The sequence below is a fragment of the Dendropsophus ebraccatus genome, chromosome 15 (genome assembly GCF_027789765.1).
Source record: "Dendropsophus ebraccatus isolate aDenEbr1 chromosome 15, aDenEbr1.pat, whole genome shotgun sequence".
Taxonomy (NCBI): Eukaryota; Metazoa; Chordata; class Amphibia; order Anura; family Hylidae; genus Dendropsophus; species Dendropsophus ebraccatus.
The window spans coordinates 19,367,878-19,385,568 of NC_091468.1; the positions used below are offsets into that span (position 1 = coordinate 19,367,878).

Below are 17,691 nucleotides of genomic sequence, written 5' to 3' on the forward strand. Positions count from 1 at the left end.
TGTGTGTATATGTGTGTATCAGTAGTACAGGATACTTGTATGTACTGTATATTGGTGTGACACACACACACACACACACACACATTTGCCCCATTATCAAATATGTAATAACTAGAACATAGGTGATATATTTAATATATGAATATAATAATCGCATAGCACATGTTGGCATGTAAATACATGAATGCAATCGCACACATAACGCATGCACAATCTATCCATGATGTAGAGAACATGTATAGTCGTGCCTGTATATGATGGATTGTATATATATACCTGTATATATATTATGGGCTGTGACTTCCATTGGCATGGGGGCACTTTAGGCTGCAATGCCCCCTGTATTGTGACTATTTATGAGTTGTCCATGCTGTGCCCTGATGGTTTGTGGTGTCCCCCTTCCCCCTGCTCTAGGCTCCAGCATCAGTCTATCGGACAGAGCGGCATGAGGTCGTTGGCAGAGCCCGGCTGCCCCACACACAGCTCGGCGGAGTCTCCCTCCACAGCCGCTGCCAGTCCCACCACCAGTGTGTCCAGCCTGGCAGAGCGCGCGGAGACTGGCACCTCCATCCTGTCCGTCACCTCCAGTGATTCGGAATGTGATGTATGATGGACACCCTGACCAGCACTAAGGACTGAGGATGGAGCTGGACTGCAGGGACTGGCACACAACAAGGTGGCACCTAGAGACTATAATGCAGGACAAGCACAGCCACTTGCATGTAACATTTGTATGTGGGGACCTGACCTACACACCAGTCCAATCCCAAAACCTACCCAGGACCTGAACCCACCAAGAGGAGCAACTCACCTGTCCACCCCCCCCCCCTCGATTATTATATTAATATTATATTATTATTTCCTCTCCCCCCCCCCCCTCCGCTGTTTTCTACCGCCATCCTGGTTTTTATATTCTATTCTTCTTCTATTTGTTGTGTCCAGCAGACAATCAGTCAGTCAGTCATCCTTTCTAGTAAGCACCTTCCTCCTCCTCCTCCTCCTCCTCCTCTTCCTCCTCACCCTCTGTCACTGCCTGTGTGGGTTTATGGTTAATGTGGAAAAAAAAGAAATAGTTTATGACTGTAACAGATTTTTATTTTTATTTCAAGATTTTATATGAATTATGTATATGTCAATGATGAGGCCACTCCCAGCTGTAATATAATAATATGTGTAGTATATAATGCCTGTATATAATATGGAGAATCCTCCTCCTTAATATTTGACTCCCCCCTTCCCCATTTCTCTCTCATGTCTTCAATGATCTCTGTCTCTCATCCTGACCCCCCCCCCCTCTCTCTCTCTTTTTCTGCTGTCACTTTTTAATGTTGCACTTCCCATGTCTGTCTCTTCAAACTTTCTTATTGCCGCACTCTATCCTTTTCTCACTCTCTCTCTCTCTCTCTCTCTCTCTCTCTCTGTCTTTCTCACTCTCTTTCTGTCTCTTTCGGCCAGTCTGTGTAGAACTTTGTCTCTCTCACTTTGTACCTCTTTTCTCTCACTCTCTTTTCTCTCTTTCTGTCTCTCTCTAGAGGTCACTCGCTCTCTTCTTAACTCTGTCTCTGTAGGTTTCTCTTTCTCTAGAGGTCACTCTCTTGTCCTCTACCTATTCCTCGCTCTCTCTTTTCCCCATCTGTCTCTCTAGATCAATCATCCTTACTATTTTTCTTTGTCTCTCTTTCTCTCTATTCTTGGGTCACACTTCTCCTTTTTTTTCATGCTCTCTGTCCCTCTCTTTTTCTATATCTCTATGTCTCCCTCTCCTACTACCTGTCTATTCTTCTATTCTTTTTTCCTTATACCTCTCTTTCCCCTCTCTCTCTCTTATTCCCCCCTCTCTCACTCTCTCTTATACCTCTTTTCCTCTCTCTCTCACTCTCTCTTATACCTCTTTTCCTCTCTCTCTCTCTCTCTCTCCCTCCTTCGGTCACACTTTATCCTGTCAGAGGTCTCCTTTCTCCCCGAGGGGACCCCCGGCTGTAGAGACTCCTGTGACCCCCGATGTGCTCTGTGACCCCCTCCTTCCTATAATAGCGCTTATCCCTGTCTCTCTATGTGATGACACTCTCTATTCTCTCTCTATGTACATCAGATACAGTATTCATACTTTCTTATCTATATCCAGCTATGTCCGTGTTTTATACTGAACCCCACAATATAAAGAACTTTTCTTCTCTCCCTGAATTGCACTTTTTTTTTTGAGTCTTTTTGAGCCAGATGGAATGTATGGTGTGCACCATCCAAAGGGTTAATTATATATATATATATATATATATATATATATATATATATATATAAAGAGATGAGTATGGGAATTATTCAAGTACAGTTGCTATAACCCGATTAATCGATTTATCTAATCTGCCTCTATATGCCCATCCTGGGACCCCCCATATAGTAACATCTATATACCTACGACCCCCCCCCATCATATAGTAACATCTATATACCTACGACCCCCCCCATCATATAGTAACATCTATATACCTACGACCCCCCCATCATATAGTAACATCTATATACCTAGGACCCCCCATATCTATATACCGATCCTAGGACCCCCCCATATAGTAACATCTATATACCTAGGACCCCCTATTTAGTAACATCTATATACCGATCCTAGGACCCCCCCCATATAGTAACATCTATATACCGATCCTAGGACCCCCCCCCCCCATATAGTAACATCTATATACCGATCCTAGGACCCCCCATGTAGTAACCTTGTACCCTGCCGCAGCCCCCATGCTGTGCCCTGTACCCGGTGCTGTTTGCACTATTCTATCTTCCCTCCATAGAAGTTAGTTGTGCCCCAGGCTGGGTATAAGCAAGGAACTAACACGAGCAAGAGGCGCAGGATTCTACTTGTTGTTACTTGAAATTACATTTTTAATTTTCAATCTTCTTCTGAAAACTGCCTGGAATCCCCAGTCCTCTGCCCCTCTCCTCCTCCACTTCCCACAGACCCCTGCCTTCTACCCCATTAGAAGAGATTACATTTTATCATCCAGGATAGGAGGGATTTCAAGGGGCCCCTACCCTATTAGAGCTCAACTTCAGGCAACCGAATGAATTGGGTGGAAAGTGATGCGACCTATGTGTCGCACAATGTCCAAAACTTGCGCCATGTTTATGATATCAAAATGGATAAAAAAAAAGTTTGTTGTGCACATACAGAAGAAGACTATATATGTGCATGGAATACATGTATCTGTAGCATATGCCTAATGGACGTATATATACGTGTGAATGAATAAATATATGTATGTCAAGTACAATGCATATATATATATATATATATATATATATATATATATATATATATATGGAAATAACTACAGCCATAGGGTTGAGTGTGCTCGTCTGTATATTGACACATCGATCATTGATATATGTATGTCAAGCACAGTACTAATATATATATATATATATATATATATATATATATATGTATATATATATATATTCTTACAACTGTATATTGCCACTATATATATATATATATATATATATATATATATATATATATATATATTCATATATAGTCTTAAAAAGGGTTGGGTGTGCTCGTTTGGTTTCAAGTCTCCCAGGGGTTATAGGGTTAACCTGGATTAGGATTTTCCTCTTCTTTTTGTTCCCTATCAGCACAGCTCATAGATGGGATATACGGCTGACACCCTCCATATATACTGCTATATATACCATATATACTGCTCTGTACATTGAACTCCCCTCCTGCATGGTTTCCTATTATTAACATTAAAAACAACAGCAACTGGTAAAGATAACAACCCTCATCATCCTATCGGTGTGAACTCATCTTCCTCCTTGTCCTTCTTCTCCCTCTTCTTCTTCTTTTTTATTATTATAAATTAATTTACAGACAGGAGACTTTATTTAAAGAAGAAAATGATGTTTGAATTTTTTTTTTTTTTTGTAAAATAATATTAAACTCTTGGAGAGCTCTTTGCATATATCGGTGCCTTGTGGTTTTCATTGCATTTTTAGTATATATATATATATATATATATATATATATATATATATATATATATTTGCTGAGTACACATACATTGTAGTAGTGATGATGATGATGATGATGGTGATGATGGTGGTGATGGGGGATTTGTGCGGGGAGGTGATTGAGGTGTAAATCTGCATGTAAGCTGCGGCAGCAGATGCGGATCTGCCCGGTGTAGATAGGGCCTATCACCCGCACCATCCTCTCTACTTGCTGGGACGGGATCGTTATCTGCAGCCGCACTTATTATACTTTATTATCCGGATGAGGATGATGATTAACATGAAATAACATGGAGAAGTGAGCGAGATCAATGGGACACAGCAGATGGCCCAGCTCACACTCACATACACTACACTACAAACTTCATACTCCACTGCAATACCATATCCTATAGCTATACTACATTGCCATAGAGATAGAATGCGTTACCGCAGTGATACAATGTCACAAAGCTGGAGATCAGTATCTATCTATCTATCTATCTATCTATCTATCTATCTATCTATCTATCTATCTATCTATCTATTATCTAAATAAAGGACAACGATTATAATGGTACAATGCATTATGCTGCAATATATAATGGTACAATATGCTGCAATATATAATGGTACAATATGCTGCAATATATAATGGTACAATATGCTGCAATATATAATGGGATAATATGCTGCAATATATATATATATATATATTTTTTTCAAATCAAGAATATGCTGCAATATATAATGGGACAATATGCTGCAATATATAATGGGACAATATGCTGCAATATTATGGCACAGTGGGTTATGCTACAATGTTATAATGGTACAGTGTGTAGTGTCACGATATTACAATGTATAGATTGTAGAGCTACAATATCATGATAGTACATTGCATAATGCTCCTATATTATAAAGGTACAGTGTGTATTGCCACAATATAATGTATACAGTTTGTAGTTCTACACTATTATAATGGTACAGTGTGTAGTGCTACAAATATTACAGTGTGCAGTGCTATAATGTTATAATGCTACAATCTTATAATTTAACAGTGTGTAGTGCCACACTATTATAATAGTGCACAATTCTATAATATTACAGTGTGTGGTGCTACAATCTTATAATATTACAGTGTGTAGTGCTACTATATCATAATATTACAATGTGTAGTGCTACAATTCTATAATATTACAGTGTGTAGTGCTACAATCTTATAATATTACAATGTGTAGTGCTACAATCTTATAATATTACAGTGTGTAGTGCTACAATTCTATAATATTACAGTGTGTAGTGCTACAATCTTATAATATTACAATGTGTAGTGCTACAATCTTATAATATTACAGTGTGTAGTGCTACAATCTTATAATAATACAGTGTGCAGTGCTACAATCTTATAATATTACAATGTGTAGTGCTACAATTCTATAATATTACAGTGTGTAGTGCTACAATCTTATAATATTACAGTGTGTAGTGCTACAATCTTATAATATTACAATGTGTAGTGCTACAATTCTATAATATTACAGTGTGTAGTGCTACAATCTTATAATATTACAGTGTGTCGTGCTACAATCTTATAATATTACAGTGTGTGGTGCTACAATATTATAATATTACAGTGTGTAGTGCTACAATCTTATAATATTACAATGTGTAGTGCTACAATTCTATAATATTACAGTGTGTAGTGCTACAATCTTATAATATTACAGTGTGTAGTGCTACAATATCATAATATCAGTGTGTAATGCTACAATCTTATAATATTACAATGTTTAGTGCTACAATTCTATAATATTACAGTGTGTGGTGCTACAATCTTATAATATTACAGTGTGTAGTGCTACAATCTTATATTACAGTGTGTAGTGCTACAATCTTATAATAATACAGTGTGTAGTGCTACAATCTTATATTACAGTGTGTAGTGCTACAATCTTATAATATTACAGTGTGTAGTGCTACAATCTTATAATAATACAGTGTGTAGTGCTACAATCTTATATTACAGTGTGTAGTGCTACAATCTTATAATATTACAGTGTGTAGTGCTACAATCTTATAATAATACAGTGTGTAGTGCTACAATCTTATAATATTACAGTGTGTAGTGCTACAATCTTATAATATTACAGTGTGTAGTGCTACAATCTTATAATATTACAGTGTGTAGTGCTACAATCTTATAATATTACAGTGTGTAGTGCTACAATCTTATAATATTACAGTGTGTATGGCTGCAATGTTATAGGTGACACTGCCTAATGACGAAGGGTACAGTGTGTGATGCTACAAATCTGTAGTGCTACAATACTATAACAATTTTATGATGATTATACTTCACAACAGTATTATGTACACAATATTATAATTGTACAATGTGAAGTTACTATATAACATATATAACAATAGCACTGTGTGCAGTGTCACAATACTATAATAATCGTACAACACTGTTATAATAATGGAAAATTGTGTTTTTATTTTTTTTTATTGCTGTAGGATGCAATGTGTAGTGTTATCATAGTGCCATGTGTAGTGCTAAATTATCATAAAACAACGTGTAGTGTTCCAATGTGCAATGTGCTACTGATGTCAGTCAGTGCAGGAAGCTACAATATTATATGATTATGAGTAGAACTACAATATTATAATAGTGATGACACAATGCAGAATTATAATGACACTATGTGTAGTTAGTGGTACTATGTATGTGTACTATATATGGTTACAATGTGTATTAACTACAACATCAGAAGGTCACAGTTCAGTATTAGCTTATAATTTAATATTATAATAGTGCAAGGTATTGTTCTGAATGTTTAATAATAATAATAATAATAATAATAATAATAATAATAATAATAATAATAATAAATAATGCATAAATAGAATAATAATAAGTATAAATAGAATTAACCAAATAATAATTGTGTAATGCAACAACAATAAAATTCTGCAATGTGCCATGCTACAATACTGAAGTAATAATAAATAGTGTAGTGCTACAAAGGTAAAAATGTACATTGCTACAACAAATTCTAATAGCACAATACGCAGGTCTGCAATACAGAATGTATAGTGCTAAATACAGTATAACGCTACAGTGTGTAGAACTGCAACATAATAATAATAATAATAATAATAATAATAATAATAATAATGATAATTGTACTATATGTAATCTAACGATACTAGAACAATGATATAAGGTATTATGCTGGATAGAACAATGATATAAGGTATTATGCTGGATAGAACAATGATATAAGGTATTATGCTGTAAAGTGTTATGGTGCAGTAGTGTTACATATGGCCAGTACTGGGCAGTGATTTCCAGGCTCAGTCACCTGCACCCAGCTGTACCGGTGGGCACAGTGCTGGGCAGTGCAGGGTGTGGGTATTGTGCAGCAGTGTGCCCGGCTGGGGTTGGCATTACAGGGCAGTGCAGGGTGTGGGCATTGTGCAGCAGTGTGCCCGGCTGGGGTTGGCATTACAGGGCAGTGCTGGGTGTGGGCATTGTGCAGCAGTGTGCCCGGCTGGGGTTAGCATTACAGGGCAGTGCTGGGTGTGGGCATTGTGCAGCAGTGTGCCCGGCTGGGGTTGGCATTACAGGGCAGTGCTGGGTGTGGGCATTGTGCAGCAGTGTGCCCGGCTGGGGTTGGCATTACAGGGCAGTGCAGGGTGTGGGCATTGTGCAGCAGTGTGCCCGGCTGGGGTTAGCATTACAGGGCAGTGCTGAGGAGAAGTCTGGGACGTTGCTGCCCTCCTAGTGCTCACATTAGCCGGTTAGCTAAGCACACAGCTCTATTCGTGTGTATTCATGCAACTCTCATTCAGCTGCACAACACACTGGCCTGGATGCTGGGGAGTGTTTTACAAAGCACACAGCCCTGCATGGTCACACACACACACACACACACACACACACACACACACACACACACACACACACACACACACACACACACACACACACACACACACACCCTTGTATATAGATATATGAATACATAAAGAGATAGATAGATGATAGATAGGAGATAGATAGGAGATAGATAGATAGATGGATAGATAGGAGATAGATAGATAGATAGATAGATAGGAGATAGATAGATAGATAGATAGATAGATAGATAGATAGATAGGAGATAGATAGATAGATAGATGATAGATAGGAGATAGATAGATAGATGATAGATAGATAGATAGATAGATGATAGATAGATAGATAGGAGATAGATAGGAGATAGATAGATAGATAGATAGGAGATAGATAGATAGATAGATAGGAGATAGATAGATAGATAGATAGATAGGAGATAGATAGATAGGAGAAAGATAGATAGATAGATAGATAGATAGATAGATAGATAGATAGATAGATAGGAGATAGATAGATAGATAGATAATAGGTAGATAGATAGATAGATAGGAGATAGATAGATAGGAGATAGATAGATAGATAGATAGATAGATAGGAGATAGATAGATAGATAGATAGATAGATAGATAATAGGTAGATAGATAGATAGATAGATAGATAGATAGGAGATAGATAGGAGATAGATAGATAGATAGATAGATAGATAGATAGGAGATAGATAGATAGATAGGAGATAGATAGATGATAGATAGATAGATAGATAGATAGATAGGAGATAGATAGATAGGAGAAAGATAGATAGATAGATAGATAGGAGATAGATAGATAGATAGATAGATAGGAGATAGATAGATAGGTAGATAGATAGATAGATAGATAGATAGGAGATAGATAGATAGATAGATAGATAGATAATAGGAAATAGATAATAGATAGGTAAATACGAGATAGATAACATATAGGAGATTGGTAGATAGATAGATAGATAGATAGAAGATAGATAGATAGATAGATAGATAGATAGATAGATAGATAAAGATACATATGTATTTGCATCAGTACACACACATATACAAATGTAAGCACATACATACATACATACATACATACACAAATAAATAACAAATATGTATATATAACAATAAATATGTATACATATAAACAAGTACAAACACATTTTATATGAATTGTATAAATATGCTGGTCCTGGTATATACACATATCCCAGTATATAACAGAGCACCATTTAGATACTTGGATCTAGGAGGCCACAATCTAATAGGATACTGGTATATGGAAACCTTGTGCTCCACCCATATCCAGTCACTGGCTGCTATTTTAATGTTAGGATTCTCTGTTCCATATGGAAATTTGAAATCCAAATGATGTCCAGAGAGAAGCCGCCATTCCCTCAGACTGTTGGGATTTCAAGTGTAATTCTATTAAATAGTAATTGAAGGGTCATGAGAGGCCTATGATACCGGATCAGCAGCCCCATAAGCTGTGTGTGTGTGAACTTTAATTTCTATAATCATAGGCTGATGAGATCATAGACTCTGTAGGATGGAGGCAGCTTTATTGGAGCTCTGACAGATACAGGCTGCACTTTATATCCATTTATATCCAGGCAGCAGCACACATTACAGACGCCACCTAAAGGGGCATCTCCAACCATCACATTGTCTGGGGACTAGTAGAGGTGAAGAACATACCCTCCCTCCTCTCTTCTTTCCTTCCTTCCCCTCCATTGTTTTCTTTCTTTCTTTCTCCTTTGTAACCCACCTCTTTCTCATACCAGGCTAACCCCGTCTGGCGACCCTAAATTGTTGTGGTTGCAATGGAAAAAATATTGGAAAAGTTTTAAAAAAAAGCTTCTTAAAGGGGTAGTTTAGCACAAATGTTTTTTTTTTCCTGTCAAATTAGCTGGTGGCAGGAAGCGCCTTAAATTTGTAATTTACTTATCAAGTACTTATCAGCTGCTGTATGTCCTGCAGGAAGTGGTGTATTCTCTCCAGTCTGGAGAGCAGGAAAGGTTTTCTATAGGGATTTGCTACTGAACTAGACAGTTCCTGATATGGACAGAGGTGGCAGCAGAGAGCACTGTGTCAGACTGGAAAGAATACATCACTTCCGGCAGGACATACAGCAACTGATAAGTACTTGAGAATTGGAAGATTTTTATTTTATTTTTTCATAGAAGTATGTTACAAATCTCTGGCACTTTTTGAAACCAGTTGATGCGAAACATTTTTTTCCCTACCCCTTTAAGCATAAGGCAATTAGTAGTTTGGCCCCCAGCCAATCATTTGGTAGATGTGGAGGGAAGGTTCAGGCATGTTACTTTTTTTTTTTTCTCAGAGAGATAAGCCTCTGTCAAAGGAATCTGGCAGCGGCTTATACTCCCCTTCCTCTTCAGAAAACCTGAACAGATTGCGGAGCATTCGCATATATGGCAGAATTAAGAGAGATATATGTCGGCTGAATGAGCATCCAGATATCAGTTATCTCACACATATGGTTGACTTTACTTTATGAATGTTATAAAAATCCATTTAGATGGGGTGTCTGCTCTCCTTTCCTTCTCAATGCTAAAAGTAGCAGCAGGGAAGAGGTTATACACACCAGCCCAGAGTGTGGAAAGTTGGGAGAGCATACATGGAGGGCAGCTCACACAGGCTGTAGATAGGGAGGAAAGCAGATACAAGGCAAGGAAAATCCCATGGGCTGAATATGACTGTAGAGAGAAAGCAGAGCGCTAGACTCTTGGATACGTGTTGCCAACTTGCTCATCTGAGAACATAGTGAACTATGAACTGCAAGGGGTCCGAAAAGAAGTGAATGAATGAACAATAAATGAATGAATGAACTTTTGGAATGAACAATAAATAAATGAACAATAAATGAATGAACTTTTTGAATGAACAATAAATGAATGAACTTTTTGAATGAACAATAAATGAATGAATGAATTTTTAACTCAATGTAAACACTAACCTATGTAGAAATCATGTTTTTAAGTCAAAGGCGTCCATAGCCTTTATAGATTTTTCGCTGGTCTTCAGGGGTCCAGGTAAGCCCTCTGTGGTGCCTCAGCACAGACATAGCTGGGGCCCCTGAAAGTCACCCCCCCCCCAATACATTGTATTTATCTTGATGTAAATAAAAGCCGCCGCAGTGCTAGAAATAATAATTAGGCGTCTCCTCCAGGCTTTGTGCACAATGTATCCAGATCGGAGAGGCCGGGAGCTGCGACACATCGGGCTGATAATAGAACTCCATCTTTGCTCTGTGTAACATCCTAATTATTTGTTATGAATATGCCAAATGCAAACAAATTATGGGCTAATTTTTAATTAACACATCTCTGAGCTCTTAAACAAAACAGCCCCCGAACCCTCCATGATGAGATGGGGCCGTGCGATAGCAATTTGTGTATTACATGAGATTACACAGGGACTGGAGCACATCCAGGTTGGAGATGGTTTTCGAGGCTGACATTTTTCACATGAGTATTTACCATCATAACTAAATTAAGACCATTATTAAACAGAAATTCTCAGCAGGGCTCTTTAATGACGGAGCGCGTTCCACTAATTGCAGTTTGCCCTCTGTTTTGGCTTAGCGGTCTGCAGGGATGGATGGGGCTGCTGCTTTGTGCAGGCTGTGACCAGTATACAGACACTGAGCTTGGTAATAGTATAGGACTACAAGGGCAAGCAAGCCTGCTAGAACTCCCAGCATCAGTAAACATCTCACTTTCATGAGCCTGCTTTGTCATAGTCCATAGTTCTCTCCGTCTATTCCTCATCATTAAAGGGGAACTCTGGCAAAATAAAAAAAAAATCTTTCAAATCAACTGGTGTCGGAAAGTTATACAGATTTGTAATTTACTTCTATTTTAAAATCCCAAGCCTTCCAGTACTTATCAGCTGCTGTATGTCCTGCAGGAAGTAGTGTATTCTTTCGAGTTTAGCACAGTGCTCTCTGCTGCCACCTCTGTCCATGTCAGGAACTGTCCAGAGCTGTAGCAAACCCTCATAGAAACCTCTTCTGCTCTGGACAGTTCCTGACATGGACAGAGGTGGCAGCAGAGAGGATAATTCTAAGTATGTCTTATAATAGACTAGAGGCAGTGTTGGTGTAATAGTAGTATGTCTAAATGGGTTATATTTCTGATTGACTTAATGGCCACTCATGCTCCACTGGAAATTCTGGGAAGAAGGATATGCAAAGTAGCTTTGACTTGAAGGAAAAGCTAAATCCAAAAGGTTGGGTCAGAGAGCTGCTTAGCATATCATTCTTCCCAGAATTCCCAGTGGTCTCTGCCCGGATCATCCCAGCCGGTACTACACTAGTGTTCTGATGCCGGCGCATCGGCGCGCGCCCGCATCAGAACTCCCCATAGCACATAATGAAGCAAGCGGCCGGAGCCGAACTGACAGGGTTTCCTACCGATGGCAACAACGGCCGTATTTTTACATAGTGTGAACATAGCCTTAAGCATGTAAAAGACTGCAGCCCATCCTCCCTTTCTTCCTGTAGAACTACAAGTGTAAGCATGCTCTTTTGCGGCTACTGAACTACATGTCCCAGAATGCATTGCCCGCCCCTGTCGTTTGGGAACCCATCAGACTGACAATTACAGCTCAGCAGTGGGGCTCCCTCATTAATGTCTATGGGCTTGTGTTATTGCAATGGCCTCTCGTCCCTGGGCTGCAGCCTTTATATATCTTGTTAATACCAGTCAGCGCTTTTATTCAGCAGGGATATAAAGAATCCCCCCCCCCCCCTGTAAAATGTTTCATAACCCATTTCAACTATCAGTTGATGATAAAGCTCTGAGAAGGGAACCCAGCTGCTAGGGCTGAATTGTAATACACTTTTTTCCCTGCTGGAATCCTGAACTTTGTAAGAGACAGCTCAGATTATGGATCAATAGTAATTTTTAGATAAAATCTAAGACATCCCAAGGTATGAGGAGACTGGTAGGTATGGAGCGCGGCGTCTCCACTCTCAATCAGACCTCAGGCCGGGGACAGGCCAGATCCCTCGGCTTCTCTCAGCTGACTGCCATTGTACTGGGTTAGGCTGCTGCTTTAAGCAATTGCTTTCAACAAATACTTTACACAGGTGCAGGGGAAATAACATAAGATGGATATTCTGTATCTGCGGTGAAGCAGCTGAATGCACACCATCACCCCTACACCACCACCACCACCCCTTCACCACCATCACCACCACCATCACCCCTTCACCACCACCAGCCCTTCACCACCACTACCATCACCCCTCCCACCACCCCTTCACCACCACTACCATCACCACCCCTTCACCACCATCACCACCACCATCACCCCTTCACCACCACCACCCCTTCACCACCACTACCATCACCCCTCCCACCACCCCTTCACCACCACTACCATCACAACCAACCCTTCACCACCACCACCACCACCCCTTCACCACCATCACCACCATCATCATCATCACCACCACCACCACCCCTTCACCCCTCCCACCACCCCTTCACCACCACTACCATCACCACCAACCCTGCACCACCACCCCTTCACCACAATCACCACTACTATCACCCCTTGACCACCACCCCTTCACCACCATCACCACCACCATCACCACCACTACCATCGCCCCTTCACCACCACCACCACCCCTTGACCACCACTACCATCACCCCCCACCACCCCTTCACCACCACCACCACCCCTTCACCACCATCACCACTACCATCACCCCTTCACCACCACCCCTTCACCACCACTACCATCACCATCTCCCCTTCACCACCACCACTACCATCATTGTTGGGGGGTGTCATCATTGTCTAGGCATCTTTACACTGAAACGATCAATGGTTAAATTATGTACGTTTTGGGGTAAGAGAAGTAATAAAAGAAAACTAGAGAAAATGATAGATAATAGATGAGAGTGGAGACAGATTGATAAATAAATAAATGATATGAAATACATATGAAATTGAGAAAGAAAGAAAGGAAGAAAGAAAGACAGGAAAATAAATAGTTGTGTATTTTGGTCAAAGCGGCCAAATACAGCATCAGGTTTCATGTCCTAACTATGATCTAATAAATCCTGACCTGAGATTAGATTCTATGGGCAAAATGTTCCAATATTTGTTATATGCAGATTAATAAGTATGGGATATAGTATATAGAAAGAGCGATAGATAATAGATAGATAGATAATAGATAGATAGATAGATAGATAGATAGATAGATAGATGGATAGGAGATAGATAGATAGATAGATAGATGGATAGGAGATAGATAGATAGATAGATAGATAGATAGATAGGAGATAGATAGATAGATATAGATAGATAGATACGTAAAGATGTTCCGCAGCACACCAGCATAGGTGAATAAGGTGATTATTTATTGCAAGTAGTACAAAAATACAGAGAGATGCGATGTTTCGACCCTCTCACAGGGTCTTTATCAAGCATGCTTGATAAAGACCCTGTGAGAGGGTCGAAACATCGCATCTCTCTGTATTTTTGTACTACTTGCAATAAATAATCACCTTATTCACCTATGCTGGTGTGCTGCGGAACATCTTTACGTATTATTGGGGATCCCCAGGCCGGGGGACTGACTTTGTACAGCACCCGCTTCATCAAGCTCTGGATGTGCGGCTTTTTCCTGTATCTAGATAGATAGATAATAGATAGATAGGAGATAGATAGATAATAGATAGATAGGAGATAGATAGATAGATAGATATACATATATGCACCTAGGGGGGGAATTATCAAACTCCATACACCACCTCACATAGTATAGCCCCCACAGTGTATAGCCAGTGTATATACAGTCTCCATACACCACCTCACATAGTATAGCCCCCAGTGTATATACATCTCCATACAGCCCCTCAGTGTAGCCCCCAGTGTATATACATCTCCATACACCCCCTCAGTGTAGCCCCCAGTGTATATACATCTCCATACACCCCCTCAGTGTAGTCCCCAGTTTATATACATCTCCATACACCCCCTCAGTGTAGCCCCCAGTGTATATACATCTCCATACACCCCCTCAGTGTAGCCCCCAGTGTATATACATCTCCATACACCCCCTTAGTGTAGCCCCCAGTGTATATACATCTCCATACACCCCCTTAGTGTAGCCTTCACTGCCTGATCTGGAAGCAGCTTACCAGGTTACTTCCCCCTGCCACACTCCTCTTCTCTCCTCCTTGGCTCCAGAAATCATGTGACATATTAGTAAGAAGCTCATTGGTCAGAAGGTCCAGAGCCAGGCAGAGGGAGGAGGAGTGTGTGTAGATGTCTGCCACCGCGGGACTAGAGCCCTCAGCTGTGGAGAAGGGATGCAGTGCCATGGGTGGGGGGATATACTGTCTGCCCGGGGGGAGGGAGAGAGAGTGAGGACAGGTGCTGGAGGAATGTGAGCGGAGGGGCGGCCATCAGAAGTACAGTAGCCTGGTAAAAAAATTTTTTAAGGACATTCAAATTGCGCCCCCTGTAATTTACCACTAGATGGCGCCCTAGGCCATCGCCTATGCCTGCCTACCCTTTGTCCCTGCCCTGGATATCTTTCAGGTGTTATTTTGTATTTGGGCAGTGAGGTTCAGTCGGTCCTCAGTATCGGCAGGTTTATTAGGTGTATTCCTCTCCTCTCTATTACTGGAGGTCTATTCCTCTCCTCTCTATTACTGGAGGTCTATTCCTCTCCTCTCTATTACTGGAGGTCTATTCCTCTCCTCTCCATTACTGGAGGTCTATTCCTCTCCTCTCTATTACTGGAGGTCTATTCCTCTCCTCTCCATTACTGGAGGTCTATTCCTCTCCTCTCCATTACTCGAGGTCTATTCCTCTCCTCTCTATTACTGGAGGTCTATTCCTCTCCTCTCTATTACTGGAGGTCTATTCCTCTCCTCTCTATTACTGGAGGTCTATTCCTCTCCTCTCCAATACTGGAGGTCTATTCCTCTCCTCTCCATTACTGGAGGTCTTTTCCTCTCCTCTCTATTACTGGAGGTCTATTCTTCTCCTCTGATGACACTTCTGCCATCTCTGCTCTGTACATAGAGGATAGTTATTTATTGCTGTGCTTAGTATGAGCCGGGAGCAGGCTGACTTCCCTCTCATTGCTGTGTATTAGCAGGAGTCACCTGGGGATGGAGGCCATGGCATCTTACCTTCATTCAGCCTCACATTTCATTTGTTCTGAATTTTTTACAGAATAAAAGCTGAACATTTATGTTCTGTTTCCCTTGAAATAAACACGTTACCCATTGGCCGTATTTCCCGCTGCGTCTCTCTCGTGGTCACAGACAAGCTGCGGATGGTACATTAGCCATAGAATAAGGCTGGTCAGGATTAAAGGACAGGTCAAGTTGGCTTTAACTTGAGGCCGAGACTATTCAGTGAAGAATGCTGTGGGGCGGAGAGGCTATGAGCTCTATAGACAAAGGGCACATTGGATGAAGACTTCATTGCCGAGCAAGCCTCAAGTACACAGCAACATGGGTCTAGTGGGAAAGACACAAGTCAACATTGACAACTTGGCAGCAAGTGTTCAATTTTTCTGCAGCACTCCCGCAGGTGACAAGGTGCATTACACATAGCTGTCATTGAAATCAATGGGCATCCATATGATGAGAACCTGGGGCTTTTGTACCACATTAAGTTTAACATATCTCCTGACATCTGAATTTCCATTGGTTGGATGTAAGAAATACCTAACTCCCCTACTAAGACCAGAAAATCAGGAGGCAGTTTTCACAAAAAGGGCTATAATCTGCACAGGCCTGTCACCGGATGTAACAATCTCTGCTTAAGGAACATTATTGACTCATTTTGTACTCATTTTAATGTTATACAGAGTATAAAAGACAAATGAAGGGTAGGCTGAGCAATAGCTTTTATTTTGCAAGGACATCCACCACAGATGGTGAGGCTCCGGCATCCTTTCGGTCAGGCTGGTGAGGTCCTGGCATCTTCTTGGTCAGTCTGGTGAGGTCCCGGCATCCTCCTGGTCAGGCTGGTGAGGTCCCGGCATTCTCCTGGTCAGGCTGGTGAGGTCCCGGCATTCTCCTGGTCAGTCTGGTGAGACCCCGGCATCCTTTCGGTCAGGCTGGTGAGGTCCTGGCATTTTCTTGGTCAGTCTGGTGAGGTCCCGGCATCCTCCTGGTCAGGCTGGTGAGGTCCCGGCATTCTCCTGGTCAGGCTGGTGAGGTCCCGGCATTCTCCTGGTCAGTCTGGTGAGACCCCGGCATCCTCCTGGTCAGGCTGGTGAGGTCTTGGCATCCTCCTGGTTAGGCTGGTAAGGCCCCAGCATCCTCCTGGTCACGCTGGTGAGGCCCCAGCATCCTCCTGGTCAGTCTGGTGAGGCCCCGGCATCCTCCTGGTAAGGCTGGTGAGGTCTCGGGATCCTCCTGGTTAGGCTGGTGAGGTCCCGGCATCCTCCTGGTCAGTCTGGTGAGGCCCTGGCATCCTCCTGGTCAGTCTGGTGAGGCCTTGGCATCCTCCTGCTCAGGCTGGTGAGGTCCCGGCATCCTCCTGGTAGGGCTGGTGAGGCCCTGGCATCCTCCTGGTCAGGCTGGTGAGGCCCCGGCATCCTCCTGGTCAGTCTGGTGAGGCCCCGGCATCCTCCTGGTCAGGCTGGTGAGGCCCTGGCATCCTCCTGGTCAGTCTGGTGAGGCCCCGGCATCCTCCTGGTCAGTCTGGTGAGGCCCCGGCATCCTCCTGGTCAGGCTGGTGAGGCCCTGGCATCCTC

At 41.5% G+C, this 17,691-nt stretch overlaps 1 protein-coding gene across 1 annotated transcript in view; it reads left to right on the forward strand.

Annotated features, from left to right (window-relative positions):
* The window catches only part of SIX3 (SIX homeobox 3), a 5,376-nt gene extending 4,766 nt beyond the window's left edge, over positions 1 to 610 (forward strand). The window contains exon 2 of the mRNA XM_069954730.1: positions 415 to 610. Coding sequence (XP_069810831.1) covers positions 415 to 610 — 196 coding nt within the window. The remainder of the gene's footprint in view (positions 1 to 414) is intronic.
* Positions 611 to 17,691: the final 17,081 nt, after the last annotated feature.